Genomic DNA, 17,500 nt, shown 5'->3' on the forward strand with positions numbered 1-17,500 from the left:
TCTCTCTCTCTCTCTCTCTCTCTCTCTCTCTCTCTCTCTCTCTCTGTCTAAGCTCAATATCAGACTTGTTTTCATCACACACACACACACACACACACACACACACACACACACACACACACACACACACACACCACTAACACACCTGTCTTGGCTGTCTTTGCAGGTGTACCGTGTTCCGGAGACAGCCACTGTACTGCTCAGGTAAGAAAGTGCTATGTTACTGCTTCTTTTTAAACCCTATTGCATTTTTCTTTTCTTTTTTTCTTTCATTGTTTTTCTATCTTTTTTTCTTTCTTCTTTTTGTTTTGTTGTATTTCTATTTTTCATTTGATTTTTTATTTATTTATTTATCAGTTTTATTTATTTAGTGTTTTATTTTATTGTATTTCTATTTCTATCATTGCTTTTTTCTTATATTTCTGACTTTTTTTCTATTTATTTATTTATTTGTTCTTTTTTTTTAATGTTATGTATTTTGGTGTATTTTTTTCAATTCTTGTATTTGTTGATTTATTTTTCTTTCTTTTTTTTCTTTATGTGTTATCAAATGTATCTATTATGGCTTTTGTTTTATTCATCTCTCGTTTTCTGCCCTCCATCCTTCCTTCCTTCCTTCCTTGCTTTCATTCTTTCTTTCTGCATGCATTTCAAATTTATCTATTATATGTGTGACTTCATTTTATCTATCTATGTATTTTTCTTCCCTCCTTTTCTTTCTTTCTTTCTTTTCTTCTCTATGGCATTTTAAAATTCATCTTATTATTTATCTATGTATTTTTTCTTCCTTTCTTTCTTTCCTTCTCCATAGCACTTTAAAATTGATCTATTATGGCTAACTTCTTTATTTATTTCTGTATTTTTCTTTCTTTCTTTTCTTCTCTATGGGATTTTAAAATTTTTCTATTATGACTGACTTTTTTTTTCTTTCTTTTTTCCTTTCTTTTTTTTTTTCTATGGCGTTTTCTTGACCCGACCTTTATCTTTTTTGTTGCAGCGGTGGCATCAAGTTTGGGGACCTTTCAGAAGATGATGGTAAGTCTCTCTCTCTCACACCTTATTTAATTCACCTTTTCACAATGGCACTTATTTTTTTTATTTTACCAATACTTTTTTAATTACGATTTCATATTTTAAGCTTGTTCTTCTTGCAGTGCTACCAACCTTTCAAATTGACTAACCTAACCTAACCTGACAAATCTTTCAATGCTGCCAACCTTTCAATTTACTAACCTTTCAGTGCTGCCAACCTTTCAATGCTGCCAACCTTTCAATTTACCAACCTTTCAATGCTACCAACCTTTCAATTTTACTAATATAACCTAACCAAAGCAACCAACCTTTGAATGCTACCAATCTTTCAGTGTTACCAACCTTTTAATTCTACCAATCTTTCAGTGTTACCAACCTTTTAATTCTACCAATCTTTCAATTTCACTAACCTAACCTAACCTAACCAACCTTTCAATGCTACCAACCTTTGAGTGCTTTCAACCAAACTCAACCAAACTTACTCACTTTTACTCTAATGGCTTCATGCCCTAACTTAACACAGCCTAGCCTAACCTAACTCATGAATTATTGTGTCTTTGTCTTTAACCTAACCTAACTTGACTAATATCCTTACCACACCACACTACACTACACTACACCACACCACACCACACCACACCACACCACACCACCTCAATGTTCCTCTGACCTCACCTGACCTGACCTAACCTAACATGCCTCATTCTATCCCCCCCTCCAGCTGTGATATTTCAAGAGAACCTGCTGAAATCTATGATGCAGATAGAGAACACCTTCTTCTCCCTCGCTGAGACCTGCTCCAAGAACTGCCTGGTGATCTGTGACCGAGGCACCATGGACGCTTCCGCCTGTGAGTGTGCTGGTGCTGGTGCTGGTTGTGGTGGTGATGAGTGGTGATGAGTGTGTGTGTAATAGTAATGTAAGTGGTGATTGTGGAGGTGGTGGTGATAGTGAGGTAGTAATGTAAGTTGTGGTGGTGGTGGTGGTGGTGGTGACAGTGAGGTAGTAATGTAAATGGTGATTGTGGTGGTGGTGGTGGTGATAGTGAGGTATTAATGGAGTGGTGGTGGTGATAGTGAGGTAGTAATGAAATGGTGATTGTGGTGGTAGTGAGGTAGCAATGAAAACAATGATTTTGGTGGTGGTGGTGGTGGTGTGTGGTGATCATGAGGGGTAGCAATGGAAGTGGTGGTGTGTGGTGGTGCTATAACATGAGACTAATGAGAGTGACTGTTAAGTGTGTGGAGTAACTGAAAGGGTGATTGTGGTGGTAGTAATAATAGAAGTGGATTAAAAGTGGGGAAGGTTGATCTGCTGCTTGGAAATACTTAAATACAATAATTACTAACATACAAATAGAAAAAAAATTTGTAACCTAGCCAAGTTGTGTACCTGAGTAATACACTGTAATATAAGTTAACCCCTTCAGTACTGGGACACATTTCTACTTTGAGATTTATGTATGATTAGACCATTTTATTGACATTAGGAAAGGTTTATGGAGCTCAGAAGATTAATGGCCACAGTCTTCACTATTTTAACCCCCCTCAATACTGGGACACATTTTTACTTTAAGATTTATGTACAATTAGACTATTTTATTGATGTTAGGAAGGGTTTATGGAGCTCAGAAGATTCATGGCCACAGTCTGCATCATTTTAATCCCCCACATGAGTTTCTGAAGCTGTACAGAATCACCAAATAGTAACCAGAATGAACAGGAAAACACATCATGGTACTGAAGGGTTAAACACCTGAAATAACTCTTAGATTCACATGTTTAACTTTTTTTTTCTTGTTTGGTCAGCATCTTGGCACAAAACATACAGAATCAAAGCAGCAATGGATAATGTGTGTAAATATGTACCCTCCTTGAGAGACAATCACTGACAGAGGCGTGACCAGTGTTAATGTGGTGCGTTGACATAGTGATTGTAACATGTTGGAAATATCAGGTCAGTCTCTATACCTGCCTCCCTTCACGCTTGGAATAATTTATTTCTTTAATGGTTTTATGATATGAGTAACAGCATACATTATACTTTTATCTAATTCAATTTAACCCCTTCAGTACCATGATACATTTCCATATTTATTCTGGTTACTGTTTGGTGATTTTATACAGCTTTAGAAACGTATGTGGGGGATCAGAATAGTGAAGTCTGTGGCCATTAATCTTCTGCCCTCCATTGTCCCTTCCTAATGTCAATAAAATTATCTAATTGTACACAAAACTCATATTTCCATATTTCTCATTACTATTTGGTGATTTTATACAGCTTCAGAAACATATGTGGGTTAAAATCATGAAGTGTGTGTGCATTTATCTTCTGACCTCAATAGACCCTTTTTAATCACACTTAAAACTTGTGGTAAAAATGCACCCCAATACTGAATGAAGAGGTTAGCAGGATTTTATGTTTATTTTCATTTTATGGTTTTCACATTTCTAGAACCAGCATCACATTGAACAAACGAACCAGCAATGGGCAGAATTTGTCCATTGAGTGTGTTAAGCCTGGAGTCTGTTAAAGTGAGGGCCAAGTGTGTATAGTGATGGTGGTGACGGTGATATGGGTAATGGAAGTGGTGATTGCAGTCGTAGTGGTGGTGATAGAAATAGTGGTGGTGGTGGTGGTGGGTAATGTATCTATCCACCAGTTACTCCACTCAGTCATCCACATCTATTTCTTAGCTAGCAATATCTCCACCCCATCTCCCCATGTGTTTGTCTCCCCATCTCCCCATGTCTTTATCTCCACCCCATCTCCCCATTTCTTTTATCTTCCCATCTCCCTATCTCCCAATATTTTTATCTCCCCATCTCCCCATGTTTCTCCATCTCCCCATGTCTATCCTATCACTCCAAGTATTTATCTCCCCATGTTTCTATCTTCCCATCTCCCCATGTCTGTATCTCCTCATCTCCCCATATCTTTATCTCCCCATGTCTCTATCTCATCTCCTCCCTCCCCCGCCAGTCATCCCGGAGGAGAGGTGGGAGGAGATCATGCGTCGAAATGGATGGAATCCCGTCGACCTGCGGGACACTCGCTACAACCAGATCATCCACATGGTGTCCGCCGCCAATGGTGCCGAGGCTTTCTACTCCACTGAGGTGACGCATAACATAACATAACATAACATTACCTGACCTGACCTCTTTTTTTTTTTTTTTATCTTTTCTTTTTTTTATTTTATTTATTTATTTTCTTTTTTTACCTAAACCTAACCCAATTTGAATCTATCCTAACTTTAATCTAGTGTTATTTAGAATAGTTCAATCTAACTCAATATAACCTAACCTAATCTGACTTAACTTAACCTAACTTAACTAATACATAGCTTAACTAAACCTAAGCTAACCCAAACTAAACCCAATTCAATTTTAACCCAAACCAAACCTAACCTAACAGTATCTGATCAAACATAAGCTTACTATAAACCTAACCTAACGAGACTTAAGCCTTAACCCCAAAAAAACCTAACCCAACCCAGACTTTCCTGTCAAAACCTGTTCTAACCTAACCTAACCAAACACAAACCTAATTTAACCTAACCTAGCTTAAGTCATTCATTTCTTTGGTTATTTGTGTTTTTTTCTCTAGTTTTCCTGTTTTTCTATTAATTACCATGTTTTGTATTTCATCTTTTTTTTTCCCCCTTCTCACAACTTTTACATTTCTTCACCATCATCATTTGTTTGTCTTCCTTCATTGTCTCATCCTTTTTTTCCTCTTCACTCTAATAAGACCTGTATTTTGTTCCAACTTTATATGATTTCACTTCATTTAAGAGGGAGGTTTCAAGACATCCCTTTCATTTGGCTAACTTTCAAACCTGCAAGGGGACTGGTAACTAAGTGGGCCTTTCTCTCTCTCTCTCTCTCTCTCTCTCTCTCTCTCTCTCTCTCTCTCTCTCTCTCTCTCTCTCTCTCTCTCTTTATGTTACTCATGGCCAGATTTTCCTTCATACATAAAAAAAATTATCAAAACAGACAACCACACAAAAAAGTTCATGGATTGAGTGAGTGAGGTGTAAATTGCTTTGTTACTTCTTCTTCATGCAGGGGAAACTAGCCAAGAGAAAAAAAAATAAACGAATAAATAAAAAAAGGCCCATTTAAATTCCAAGTTCCCTAAAAGATTGGTAAAGAGTTTTCCAGAAGTGTGGGGCAAATGTCTTGAAATCTCCCTCTTAAAAGAAGTGAAGTCGTAGGAAGATGGAAATACAGATGCAGGGAGGGAGTTCAGAGTTTACCAGTGAAAGGTATGAATGATTGAGAGTACTGGTTAACTCTTGTATTAGAGGGTTGGGCAGGATAGAGATGAGAGGAAGAAGAAAGCCTTGTGCAGTGAGGCCGCAGGAGGAGGGGAGGCATGCAGTTAGCAAGAACAGTGTTGTTTGGTGTTTGCAGGCAAAAAAATAAATAAAAACAGACAACCATACAAAAAGTTGATGTGTTGCTTTGCTATTTGTTTTGTTTACCCGGTGTTGTTTGGTGTTTGCAGGACCACGCCACCCGCAGTGAGAACCTGTCCCTGGCACGGCACCTGGACAACCGCGCCGCCGAGGCTTGGGTGGGACATCCCTACTTTGACGTCATTGATAACTCTACAGAATTTGACTCAAAGGTACGACACAACAACAGCATCAGCAGCAGCAGGAGGAGGAGGAGGAGGAAAAGATGGGGTACAAAATAACATAAAACTGATGAAAGTGAGAGAAGAAAATAAGTAGCAGGAGGAGGAGGAGGAAGATAAAGTTACATACAAAATACATAAAAAAAACTAATAAAAACAAGCTGAAAAATAAAACAATGCAAAACACTCAAAGAAATAATAAAACCACACACACACACACACACACACACACACACACACACACACACACACACACACACAGACACACACACCCCAAGTACTCACCACACAGCAAGTTAATGGGTTCTCTTGGTGACAGATTCGCCGTATGATCAGCGCGGTGTGCCTCAAGCTGGGCATTGACACTGGTGACCGCCTCAGTTCCAACGCCCGCAAGGTCAAGTTCCTGGTGAAGGGACCTCTGCCGCAGGACTCTGTGTTCCCCAACTTCCAGGTCAGGCTTGGTGCTGGTGCTTGGTGCTGCTGGAGAGAGAAAAGGAGAGAATGAGAGAGAGAGAGAGAGAGAGAGAGAGAGAGAATAAAAGTGACTAGGTAAGTGGATGATACGAAGCGAAACGAGAAATATTGAGGCACTGCGAAGAGAGAGAGAGAGAGAGAGAGAGAGGTCCTATAGTGAGCTGGACAGAAGAAGTAAAAGGAATGAAGGTGCTGGTGAATTCTTGCTGTAGTGAGATGAAGAGAAGAATGAAGGAATGAAAGTACTGGTTAACTCTTGCTGTAGTGAGGTGGACAGAATAGTTAGGTAGTGATGAAATGGTGCTGGTTAATTCTGCTGTAGTGAGATCATATAGTGAAGGAATGAAAGTACTGGTTAATTCTTGCTATTGTGAGGTGAATGAATAGTGAATGAGACCTTTTTTCACTTTCAGGATTTCAACGTGGAACACATTTACCTGCGCACAAATTCCAGGAAAATGCAAGCCAGACTCAGGAAAAGAGGGAAAAATGGTGAGCAGACACATCATTACTCTCACCATCATACACATCTCATCTCCTTCTTTCATCTATCTTTTATTTCTATTTTCTTGCACATCTTATTTGTTTCTCTCATTTATTTATTTATTTTTCCACATCATCTCATCTATCTTTAATTTTCTTTATATTCTACTTTTCTACATATAATCTTTTTCCTAATTTAACTGTCTATATTCCTACATATCTTCTACTTCCTTCATTTTCTCATTTGTTTATTTATTTCTATTTCTACACATCATCTCTCTCTCTCTCTCTCTCTCTCTCTCTCTCTCTCTCTCTTTCTCTATAATCAGTTTTTTCTAAATATCACTTTTTTCCCTCATTTATTTACTATCTATTTTCTATACATCTATTCCCCTCATTTATCTATCTATTTTTCTACCTACCATCTATTTCCCTCATTAATCTATCTATTTTTCTATCCACCATCTATTTCCCTCATTAATCTATCTATTTTTCTACACATCTTATCATCTGCGTCTCATTTTGCTTTTATTTATTTATTTTTTTTTTCTTTTCCTTGATAACCTGCTTCACTTTATATACAAGAAATTCAGTGCTTTTTCAATCTTACTTGCTATTTTTCTCTATCTTATTCATATTTTCTATTATCAATCTTACATATTTCTCACAACATCCTTTAATTTCCCCCTTTTCCTTTTTTTTTTTTTTTTCATTGGATAAGGAAAACATCGGAAAATTAGTACCAGTTTATATATTTCTCTCTCTCTCTCTCTCTCTCTCTCTCTCTCTCTCTCTCTCTCTCTCTCTCTCTCTCTCTCTCTCTCTCTCTCTCTCTCTCTCTCTCTCATCTGTCCTCATCTCTCTCTCTCTAATCTGTCCCCCTGATCTCTCTCTCTCTCTCTCTCTCTCTCTCTAATCTGTCCTCATCTCTGTCTCTCTAATCTGTCCTCTCTCTCTCTCTCTCTCTCTCTCTCTCTCTCTCTCTCTCTCCCATCATTACTACAACACTATTTTCTTTCTTCTCACGTGGCTCCATTCACACCTGCCTTAATTAAAAGATGATTGTGTTTGTTTGTATGTTTGTTTTGTTTTCATCACCACCATGTTCTAGTTCTTGTTTTTGTTGTTTTTATCCTGCTTCTATTTATTGATTTATTTTTGTTTGTTTGTTTTTATTATTGATGTCTGTTTTTTTTTTTTTTTTTTTTTCATTCTGCTTCCTTGTCTTATTTGTTGTGTTTCTTTTTTTTTTTTTTTCTTTCATTCTTTTTCTACACCAGGAAAAGATTAGTAAGTTGCTGTTTATATTTTCACTACTTATTTTTGTTTTCATTGCTTTTTATTCTTATTTTGCTTCCATATTTCAAAACACTTAATTTAAAATACCCCGTCCCCAGGCCACTAAACCTACATTACCGATACCTCTCATATTTATTTTCATTATTATTATTGTTATTCTGCATCGATCTTACTTCACAACAGATCTTAACCTCACCTAACTTAACCTAACCTAACCTCGGCCCTCTCTAGGCTACCAAACCTGCATTATCATTCATTGTTATTATTATTATTTTTATTATTATTATTCTCCTATCTTACTTCACCTATTCTACCCTCCCAGACTACCAAAGCTACATTATTATAACCATCATTAATATTTTTCATCATTATTCATATTTTTGTCCTTTCTTACATCAAAACCTAACCTAATCTGTCCTTCCGGCCATCATAGCTCTAGTATTATCACTCTTATTATTGTTTTCATCATTATTATCCTCCTCCTGTCGTACTTCAAAACCTAACCTAACCTAACCTATCCCCGACCCTAGGCCACCAATGCTACATTATTATCACCATTATTTTCATCTTTATTATTCTTATTCTCCTTCTGTCTTACTTCAAAAGACAATCTAACCTAACCTAACCTACCTTCCCATACCACCAAAGCTACATAATTATCACCATCATTAATATTTTCACTATTGTTTCTCTTATTTTCCTTCCTTCTTACATTATTACTCTTATTCTCCTCCCATTTTACTTCAAAACACACTAGCCTAACCTAATGTACCCTCCAGACCACCAAAACTACATTATTACCTCATTATCTTCATTATTACTCTTATTCTCCTCCTTTCTTACTTCAAAACACACTAGCATAACCCAATCTACCCACCCCAGGCCACCACAGCTACACCCACACCATTCGCAAGCCAGAGCAGCTGGGTCAGATCGTGGAGGTTAAGACGCCCATAAGCCAGAGGGATTGGACCAACATGTCTGCCCAGATGGACGAACACCACCTCAAGATCTTCAAGAAGAGGCGCTGTTTCCTTCACAACAACCAGTACTTCCAGCTTGACATCTACCAAGAGCCTTGCCATAAGAGGTGAGGGGATGGTTATATTGTTTACCTCTACAATACCACAGCATGTTTTCATATTTACTCTGGCTACTATTTGGCAATTTTATACAGCTTCAGAAACTTGTGTGAGGTCAAAATCGTTAAGACTCTGGCCATTAATCTTCTTACTTCCATAGACCCTTCCTAATGTTAAAAAAAAATTGTCTAATCACATCAAAAATCAAGGTAAAAATGTGTCTCAGTATTTTTTTCATCCTTTCTTTATTACTTATCACTCAAAAACATCTTTACTTGTTCTGGCTACCTGCAATATTTAAACTGTCATAAAAGGTGAGATGAAGATTTCCGTATTAAAACTATTTTCTGCACCTTTCCTAAATTACTAACTATTGAGGAGTCTTTATTTGGTCAGGTCACCTCCAACATTTAAACTCTCATAAAAGGTGAGTGAAGCTTTCAATAATAACACTATTTTCTGCACCTTTTCTTTATTAATTATCGCTCTTGAAAACACAGGTTATCATCTTTGTGGCCTTGGAAAATACTCATGGTGAGAGAGCAAACTTATGAACTTACCAACATAATAACCAACCCAAGCCTAACCATCTTGCCCCCCCACCATTAATCCCCCCTCCCCTGTCCCCCAAAACAAAAGGAAAAGAAAAATAAAAGGAAAGGAAAATAGAAAAATAATAATAATAATAAATAATAATAATAATAATAATAATAATAATAACCAAACCTAAGCTAACCGCACTATCCCCTACAGGTGTGAGGGTCTGATCCTGCTGGAGACGTACACAACACTAACATCGGAGGAGCTGCAGCGACGCCTCCCCTCCTTCCTCAAGATAGAGAGTGACGTGACAGGCCGGCCGGACTACTCTATGTTCAACCTCAGTCTGCGGGACGAGTGGGGCGTCACCAACAAGTTCTGTGTCAACATTGCAGGTTAGAGAGTGGCAGCAACACCCCCCCTGCCCCCCCTGCCCCCTGCTGTGCCCTGCTCCATCTACTCCCTGCTTCCCTAGGCTCACTTAATGCCAGTGTGTGCTGTGAAATAGAGAGGCCTGTATCCTGAAACGCATCGCTCTCTCACCATCACTGCTTTCCAAAGGCTCCAGTTGAAGATACTAGCATTTTTTAGAGTATTTCTATGGTTCTGGTGATGGATTGGCAAGATTTCCAATTTATCACTAAGAGAAACTGTCTTGAAAACCTGGCTAGTTGTCTCTGTGGCCTTGGAAAATTGTTGCGAGAGGGGAAGGTGTTTCTAAATACTGGAGAGAATACCACATCCAAACACTTCACTGCAGCACCTACACTATTTCAAAAGGCTTCGGTTCAAGTGACACAAGTTTTCAAGGGTGTTTCTATGGTTCTAGTGACAGATGGACCTTGTAACTATATACCAGGAGAAACAACCTTAGAAACCCACCTCATCATCTCTGTGGCCTTTGAAAATAGTCGTGGTGAGAGAGCGTGGAGTGTTTCAGAATATGTGGTGAGATAGTGTGTGTGTGTGTGTGAGTGTGGTGTGTTCACTCAGCCACGGGACTCTTGTGTGCTGCTGTCACGCCTCACTCACCCCTCCAAGCAAGTGTGACTGCTCTCCCTCATTTGTTTTGTATTTTATGGTGAAAAAATAGGATATTATAACACACGTCAAGAACTTTCACTGCTGGTTCTTGGTTCACTGTCACCTGAGCTGCTGGCCGTCAGTTACTACAAGTATGACTGTCTGCCCACCACACCAACAAACCGTACTTCACTGTGTAAGGAGACTGGCGACTGAGTGGATCTATTTTCTTTATATTTTTGTTGGTCGTGGCCAATCATCCTCCCTCACACACACACACACACACACACAAAAAAAAAAAAAAAAAAAAAAAATCCATGTGTTAAATTTATCATGCACTTCTCCTCTTCCTCCTCCTCACTCCTTATTCCCAAACATTACTACTCAGCATATCATTGGTGGTGGTGGTGGTGGTGGTGCTGGCCGGCCTGACTGGTGGTGTTTAAAGGGTGTTGTGTATTTTGGATAACAAGAAGAAAGAGTGATGGAGATTAGTGTGTGATTCTCATTTCCTGTGATTGCCTCAAGGCTTCTTTTAATGTACGCTTCTCACAAATGTTAAGGGAAAAGTCAGTACGTAAATAGATAGATAAGTTGGTCAAAATAGATGAAAAGCTTGTACAGTTCTTACTTTTTTATTTGTCTAATTATTTATGTTTTCTTTTTTAGGCTTTTTAAAGTACAATTTTGAAAAGTGCGAGGAAACTTGTATGTTATTTGAGAATGTACATACTTTGAAAATTTGTACATCTTTTACGAAGTTAATTTAAGGCTTTTTAAAATGTAAACTTCTCAAAACACTGATAGTTGTCAAATAAATGCAGTTCATAAAAAAGATAATAGAAAAGTATTAGCCAAAACAATAATAATGTTTCTTAAAGACAAAGTTACATTGAAAAAAAAAGTAGAGTAAATAAAACAAGCAATTAATTAAAACTTACTAGTTAGTGTTTGAAATAATAATTAAGTCTTACATTTTCTGACTTTGCTGCCGTCATTAAAAAGTGAAGCAAAACCAGGACATTATTGTACACAGATTAAAAGAAAAAAAAGAAAAGAAAAAAAAGGAAAAGGAGTGCAGAGATAAATGAAACTTTCCACCATCAATGTCTGTCGTACAAATGGAAATGAATGTAATAATAATCTTGTACACAGAGGCAAGAAGCACAAACACACAGAACTGCCCCTATACAACACACAACACAATTATTAACAGTACAGTATTAGTCAACCAAATGGAAACGTTACCAAAACTTGAAGAATTGTATACAGGAAAATTTCTTAGAGACAAAAACAAAAACAAAAAAAAAAAAAAAAAAAAAAAGAAAGAAAGAAAGAAAAAGGAGAGGAACGATAATCATGGTTAAAAGTTCAATGTTTTCTGGAACCAACAGAACAAAGAAAAAACATGAAATGAATTAAAAGTTGAGGCAGAAAAAAGTAAATAAATAAACATAAATATACCAAAGATACAATAAAGAGGAAAATATATCACTAATTTGTAATTGTCTTTCTTCTCTAACAACCAAAAAAAGTTAATTAAAAGAAGCCTGGAGTTATAGATCACAATTATATGCATTTCTACACATCACCTTGCCTCCCTTTCCCTTTAACACACACACACACACACACACACACACACACACACACACACACACACACACACACACACACACACACACACACACACACACACACACACCATTTCTCTCCTTCCCAATCTTTCTATCAAGGCCTTTGTTCAGAAACACTTCCAAGTCACACCTACATTACATTCAAAGGTTCCAACTGAAGCTAGGCAGGTTTTTAATAGTGTTTTTAGTACTGGTAGTGACAGATTAATAAGATTTTCTGCATTATTATCAGGAGAAACACTCTTCAGAACCAGACTTATCATTTTTGTAGCCTTGGGAAACAGACATGGTGAGAGCAAGACATTTTTTTAAGGTGTTTTCATGGTTTTAGTGATAGATTAACAAGATTTCTACATTATTATCACGAAAAACACCATCGAGAACCAGGTTATTCATCTCTGTGGTCTTGGAAAACAGACATGGTGAGAGAGTAAAGTTTCTGAAGACAGGCCTACACACACACACACACACACACACACACACACACACACACACACACACGATCCCTTCCTCTCTCCCTGACCCAACTCCTTTCTTCAAAAAAAAAAAAAATCATTCAAAGTCAACATAAATTCATTCTACATTCCATTTGTATATTGAGTCTCATAGCCGTCACAACCCAGAACATCCTACGTACGCTAAGGCTGACCAGTCTGTGAGGGAGGGTCACTGTGGATCCCTGAGGCTTGTGTTGCTGCAGGGGAGAGATAGCTGCTGGCAGGAGATAGGGAGGGAAATATACGACTGGGAAATAAATGAGTTTCTCTAGCTGTTTTTTAGTTAGAGAAAGGAAGAAATGGCGGTTGATAGGAAACAGGGAGGGAAATATAACACTGGGAAAAAAAACAAATAGTTTCTCTAGTTGTTTTGAAGTTAGAGAAAGGAAGAAATAGCTGTTGATAGGAGACAGGGAGGGAAATATAACACTGGGAAAAAAAAATGAGTATCTCTAGTTGTTTTTGAACTTAGAGAAAATGAAGAAATAGCTGTTGATAGGAAACAGGGAGTGAAATAAATGACAGTTTTTAATTGTTTTGAGGTTAGAGAAAAGAAGTGGTTGTTAATAGCTAGGGAGAGAAATAAATGATGCTTTCTCTAATTGTTTTGAAGTTGAAAGGAGAATATGTCTAGGAAGGATAGAAAAGAACCACACTAAATGAAATATAAGAAGTGTTAATTTTAGAAGATGGAAACTGAGAAATAAAGAAGCAGGAATGTAAGACAAAGTTAATATGGTTAGAAGTTAGATGAAGAAGGAAATAACTGTTGGTGAGGAAGTTATTACATCTTGAAGTTAAAGGAAGCTGGGATTAACTTGGTAGGAGAAAGTTATATGCCTTGAAGTTAGAGGAAGGAGGGATTAACTGTTGGTAGAAAATTATTGTCTTGAAGTTAGAGGAAGAAGGGATTATGAGAAAGTTACGTCTTGAAGTTAGAGAAGAGATTGTTGATGGTAGGAGAGAACAAAGACACACCTACATCAAATACAACCAAACACTGCAGCTGTATGTCTCTCCTGCAGCAATACATAGGGTAGGAATATTCAACCTGTGTCACGTCTCAGGCCTTGGTGCAATATACATAACTAAAACATACGTACAAGGCAGAAAGAAATGCATTTATTACAGAAAAATACTTGCTGTACTCTGCTTGTCATCATCATAGTAGGATAGTGAAGGATATGTCACTATTGTCACTATTATGCATTACTGCTATTATTATTATTGCTAGGGAAACTTTGCATCACTTTTTCTTTCTTTAGGTTTGTATGGCTTATTATTATTATTTTTTCTTTGGTGTGTGTGTGTGTGTGTGTGTGTGTGTGTGTGTGTGTGTGTGTGTGTGTGTGTGTTGTGTTTCCAAGTGACTGAGATGTGAAGTGTTGCAGTGATGGGATTTAAACAGAAATACAAAACATAACCAATGATACAAGATGAGGATTGAAGGAGATGAGGAACTGTGATAGAAAAAACTAAAAAAAAAAAGGTTTAAAAAAAAAAAAAAAAAAGAGAGAATATCAAAGAACCCTTAGCAGTTAATGAAAAAGTTAAGTTTGATAATAATAATAATAATAATAATAATAATAATAATAATAATAATAATAATACAGATAATATTAAGTGTCTTGGCTGTGGTATTGATAAAAGACAGTGTGAGTGTGGCCAGTAAGAAACATAATACTAACAATAAGACAACTAACACTGAAATGCAAGACAAATAAATGAAAGTATTACCAAGTCAGAAAAATGAAAGAAGGTTATTTATATTGTTACTAATAAACACAATGAACTTAACTTTACACAGGAAGAGGAACATTAAACTTATCAATGAAAGAAAAAGAGCTAGATCGATTGTAAACGTTATTAAGTCACACAAAATGGGAGAAGGTTATTTATATTGTTACTAATAAACACAAACAATGCACATTACATTACACAGGAAGAGAACAAAGTAACAAAACGACCTAGACCTATTTTCAATGTAAGTCACAGAAAAGTATAGAAAACCATTTATATTGTTACTGATAAATACAAACAGTTGACATTACACTGGAGAGGAAGAAGACTGAAGAGTTAATGAAGAAAAAAAATAAATAAATAAATAAAATAAAAACGATAATAATTTGTATAGTAAATAAATCATAGTAATTAAATCACAGGAAAGGATATAAAACTCTTTCTGCTGATAAGATAAACACAAAGGAAGAAGACTGAAGAGTTAGTGAGACCAAGAAAGAAGAAAATCATTTGTACAGTAAATAAATCGTAGGAAGGGATATAAAACTTTTTCAATCAATAAGATAAACACAAACAATACACATTACACTGCAGAGGAAGACTGAAGAGTTTGTGTGGCATAGAAGGCAAAATGAAATGCACTTTAAGTCTTAATAAACCACAGGAATGGATTTAAAACTCTTTCTATTGATAAGATAAACACAAACAATACACATTACACTACAGGAAGACTGAATGAAGAGTTAGTGAGGCATGGAAGGCAAAAGGAAAACTATTTGTATTGTTAATAAGTCACAGGAAAGAATACAAAACTCTTTCTTTGGTAACACAAACACCCAACATGGCATAAACAAAGGAGAAGGTTTGAGTTTGAGTTGCAAAGAAGGATACAGAAATATTTATTGTATTGAGTTGAGCAAATGGACGTGTAACTATTTATTTCTTTTATTTATTTATTTTATTTTATCTATTTATTTATTTATTTATTTATTTTTTTTTTTTTCTATATGATGTCCTGAATGTGATTTGATTAGGTGATTTATTTGGTTCATCTGTTAATAATGTGACTCCTCTAGTGTGTCTGTTAATGATAGTTCTTTAATTATTCTACTAGTCTGTTAATATTCTCCTTTTTTCTTTTTTAGTTAAGTATTGATCAAGTTCCGTCTGTCAACAATGTCATTCTTTTAGACACAAATGAAGCTTTTTTGTGTTATTTGTGCCATTCCTAAATTGTTGATGGAGTTTTCATGTGTGTGATTAATGTCAACAATGTGATTCTTTTCATTCTTTTAACCCCTTCAGTACCAGGACACATTTCCATATTCATTCTGGTTACCATTTCTTGATTTTAATACAGCTTCAGAAACTTGTGTGGGGATTGAAATAGTGAATACTGTGTCCATTTGTCTTTTGAACTCCATAGACCATTACTGATGTTAATAAAATTGTGATTATACCCAAAAATCATGGTAAAAATGTGTCTCAGCATTGAAGGGGTTAAGACACACATGCATTATTTTTCTAAATTATCAAAGGAGTTTTTATGTGTTATTAATTCAAATAATGTGATTCTTTTTTTCTTTAAAGGTAAGGATACAGTTTTGTATTATTGATGCTTTTTCTGATTAACGAGTGCAATTTTTAAGTTATGACAGTTATGAAGCCTAATGGAATGACTTTTCTTGTGACCTTATTGGTGATGTTCCTTTAGGGTGTGTTCACTTTCTCACTGTGTTTGTTACAGCAGCTCACAGGGAAGCTCAAAGGAACGGCCATTTTTTTTTAACCTGCTGTCTGAGTGAATGAATGACACAATTGTAAACATGTTCTATTGAGGAAGATTTCCACTCCATATTGTCTACATTTGTTATTTAATTACTCACTGGTTTTGTTGTGTGCTAATGTTAGGGAAATTTTAAAGTATGTTGTTATTTTTTATTTTTTAAGTGAGTGAATCAGTTCCTCTAATATTTAACTACGATTAGTTTAACTTTTAGCTTGTTTTGTGAGCACTGGTTCCTTGAAGACTTGTGTGTGAGTAGGGAAAGTGTAGCTCTGTTTTTGTGTGTTGATTCCTTTAGGATTTGAGTGTGAACTAATACTACAGGAACTTCAGCTTATGTTTTGTGTATGTACTAGTTCCCAAAGAGTCTGACTGAAGTGTTAGGGAATTTTTGAGCCTATAACTATTTTGTGCATTGTTTCATTTAAGATTTGAGTGTTGAACTAATATTAGTGCCATTTCAGCTTATATTTTGTGTCCTAGTTCCTTTAGAGTTTGACTGTCACTAGGGAAAATTTCTAGGGTGATATTTTATGCATTGGTTCATTTAGGGTTTAAGTGTGACAAAGAGACCACAAGTGTTACTGCCTGTGTTACAAAGACAGCAATGTATGTGACTGAATGCTGCATATTAACAAGCAACAGCATCTTTCTGAGTTTAATATAAATATACACACACCACAACCCTCTTCATCACCTTTCCAAACAGTAACCAGTGTGAGCTAATCCTGCCTCACCTCAGACAGACAGGGTGAAACTGGCTGGTCAAGAGCGAGGGAGAGAGAACGGTTGCAGTGATCAGGTTGAGGGTGGTGAGTCTGTGTAGGGCTGGGAAAGACTGCACAGACTAGTGAATTGGGGTGATATGTAGATCAGCTGACAAAATTTATTAATAGATTTGGATGACATGGATTGAAAAAGTGTAGATGGATTAGGATGAAAAATAAGTTGAAAAAGTTGAATTTATTGAAAGACTGGGATAACATGTGTACAGAGATTGAAAAATATTGGATGGATTAAGATGAAAGTAGGGTGAAAAGTTAGATTTATTGAAAGATAATGATAACATGTATAGATACATTGAAAAAAAAAGATGGATAAGGATGAAAATAAGTTGAAAAAGTTAAATTTATTGAAAGACTGGGATGTGTAAAGAGATTGAAAAAAATTGCTAGATTAATATGAAACTAGGTTGAAAAAGTTAGATTTATTGATTGATTGGGATGAAATGTGTCGGTTGAAAAATTTAGATACACAATTGGG

At 36.2% G+C, this 17,500-nt stretch overlaps 2 protein-coding genes across 2 annotated transcripts in view; one reads left to right on the forward strand and one right to left on the reverse strand.

Moving 5' to 3' along the window:
* Positions 1 to 6,097, reverse strand: part of LOC123511555 (structural maintenance of chromosomes protein 1A-like) — a 35,307-nt gene extending 29,210 nt beyond the window's left edge. Inside the window, 1 exon segment of the mRNA XM_045267563.1 lies at positions 5,962 to 6,097. The gene's annotated coding sequence lies outside the window, so the exon portion shown is untranslated.
* Positions 1 to 17,500, forward strand: part of LOC123511621 (TRPL translocation defect protein 14-like) — a 36,443-nt gene that overhangs the window by 12,266 nt on the left and 6,677 nt on the right. Inside the window, exons 3-11 of the mRNA XM_045267653.1 lie at positions 167 to 204; positions 998 to 1,035; positions 1,754 to 1,882; positions 4,015 to 4,151; positions 5,545 to 5,667; positions 5,996 to 6,130; positions 6,567 to 6,645; positions 8,818 to 9,025; positions 9,771 to 9,952. Of these exons, the coding sequence (XP_045123588.1) occupies positions 167 to 204; positions 998 to 1,035; positions 1,754 to 1,882; positions 4,015 to 4,151; positions 5,545 to 5,667; positions 5,996 to 6,130; positions 6,567 to 6,645; positions 8,818 to 9,025; positions 9,771 to 9,952 (1,069 nt within the window). The remainder of the gene's footprint in view (positions 1 to 166; positions 205 to 997; positions 1,036 to 1,753; positions 1,883 to 4,014; positions 4,152 to 5,544; positions 5,668 to 5,995; positions 6,131 to 6,566; positions 6,646 to 8,817; positions 9,026 to 9,770; positions 9,953 to 17,500) is intronic.

This window comes from Portunus trituberculatus, chromosome 4 (assembly GCF_017591435.1).
Source record: "Portunus trituberculatus isolate SZX2019 chromosome 4, ASM1759143v1, whole genome shotgun sequence".
NCBI lineage: Eukaryota > Metazoa > Arthropoda > Malacostraca > Decapoda > Portunidae > Portunus > Portunus trituberculatus.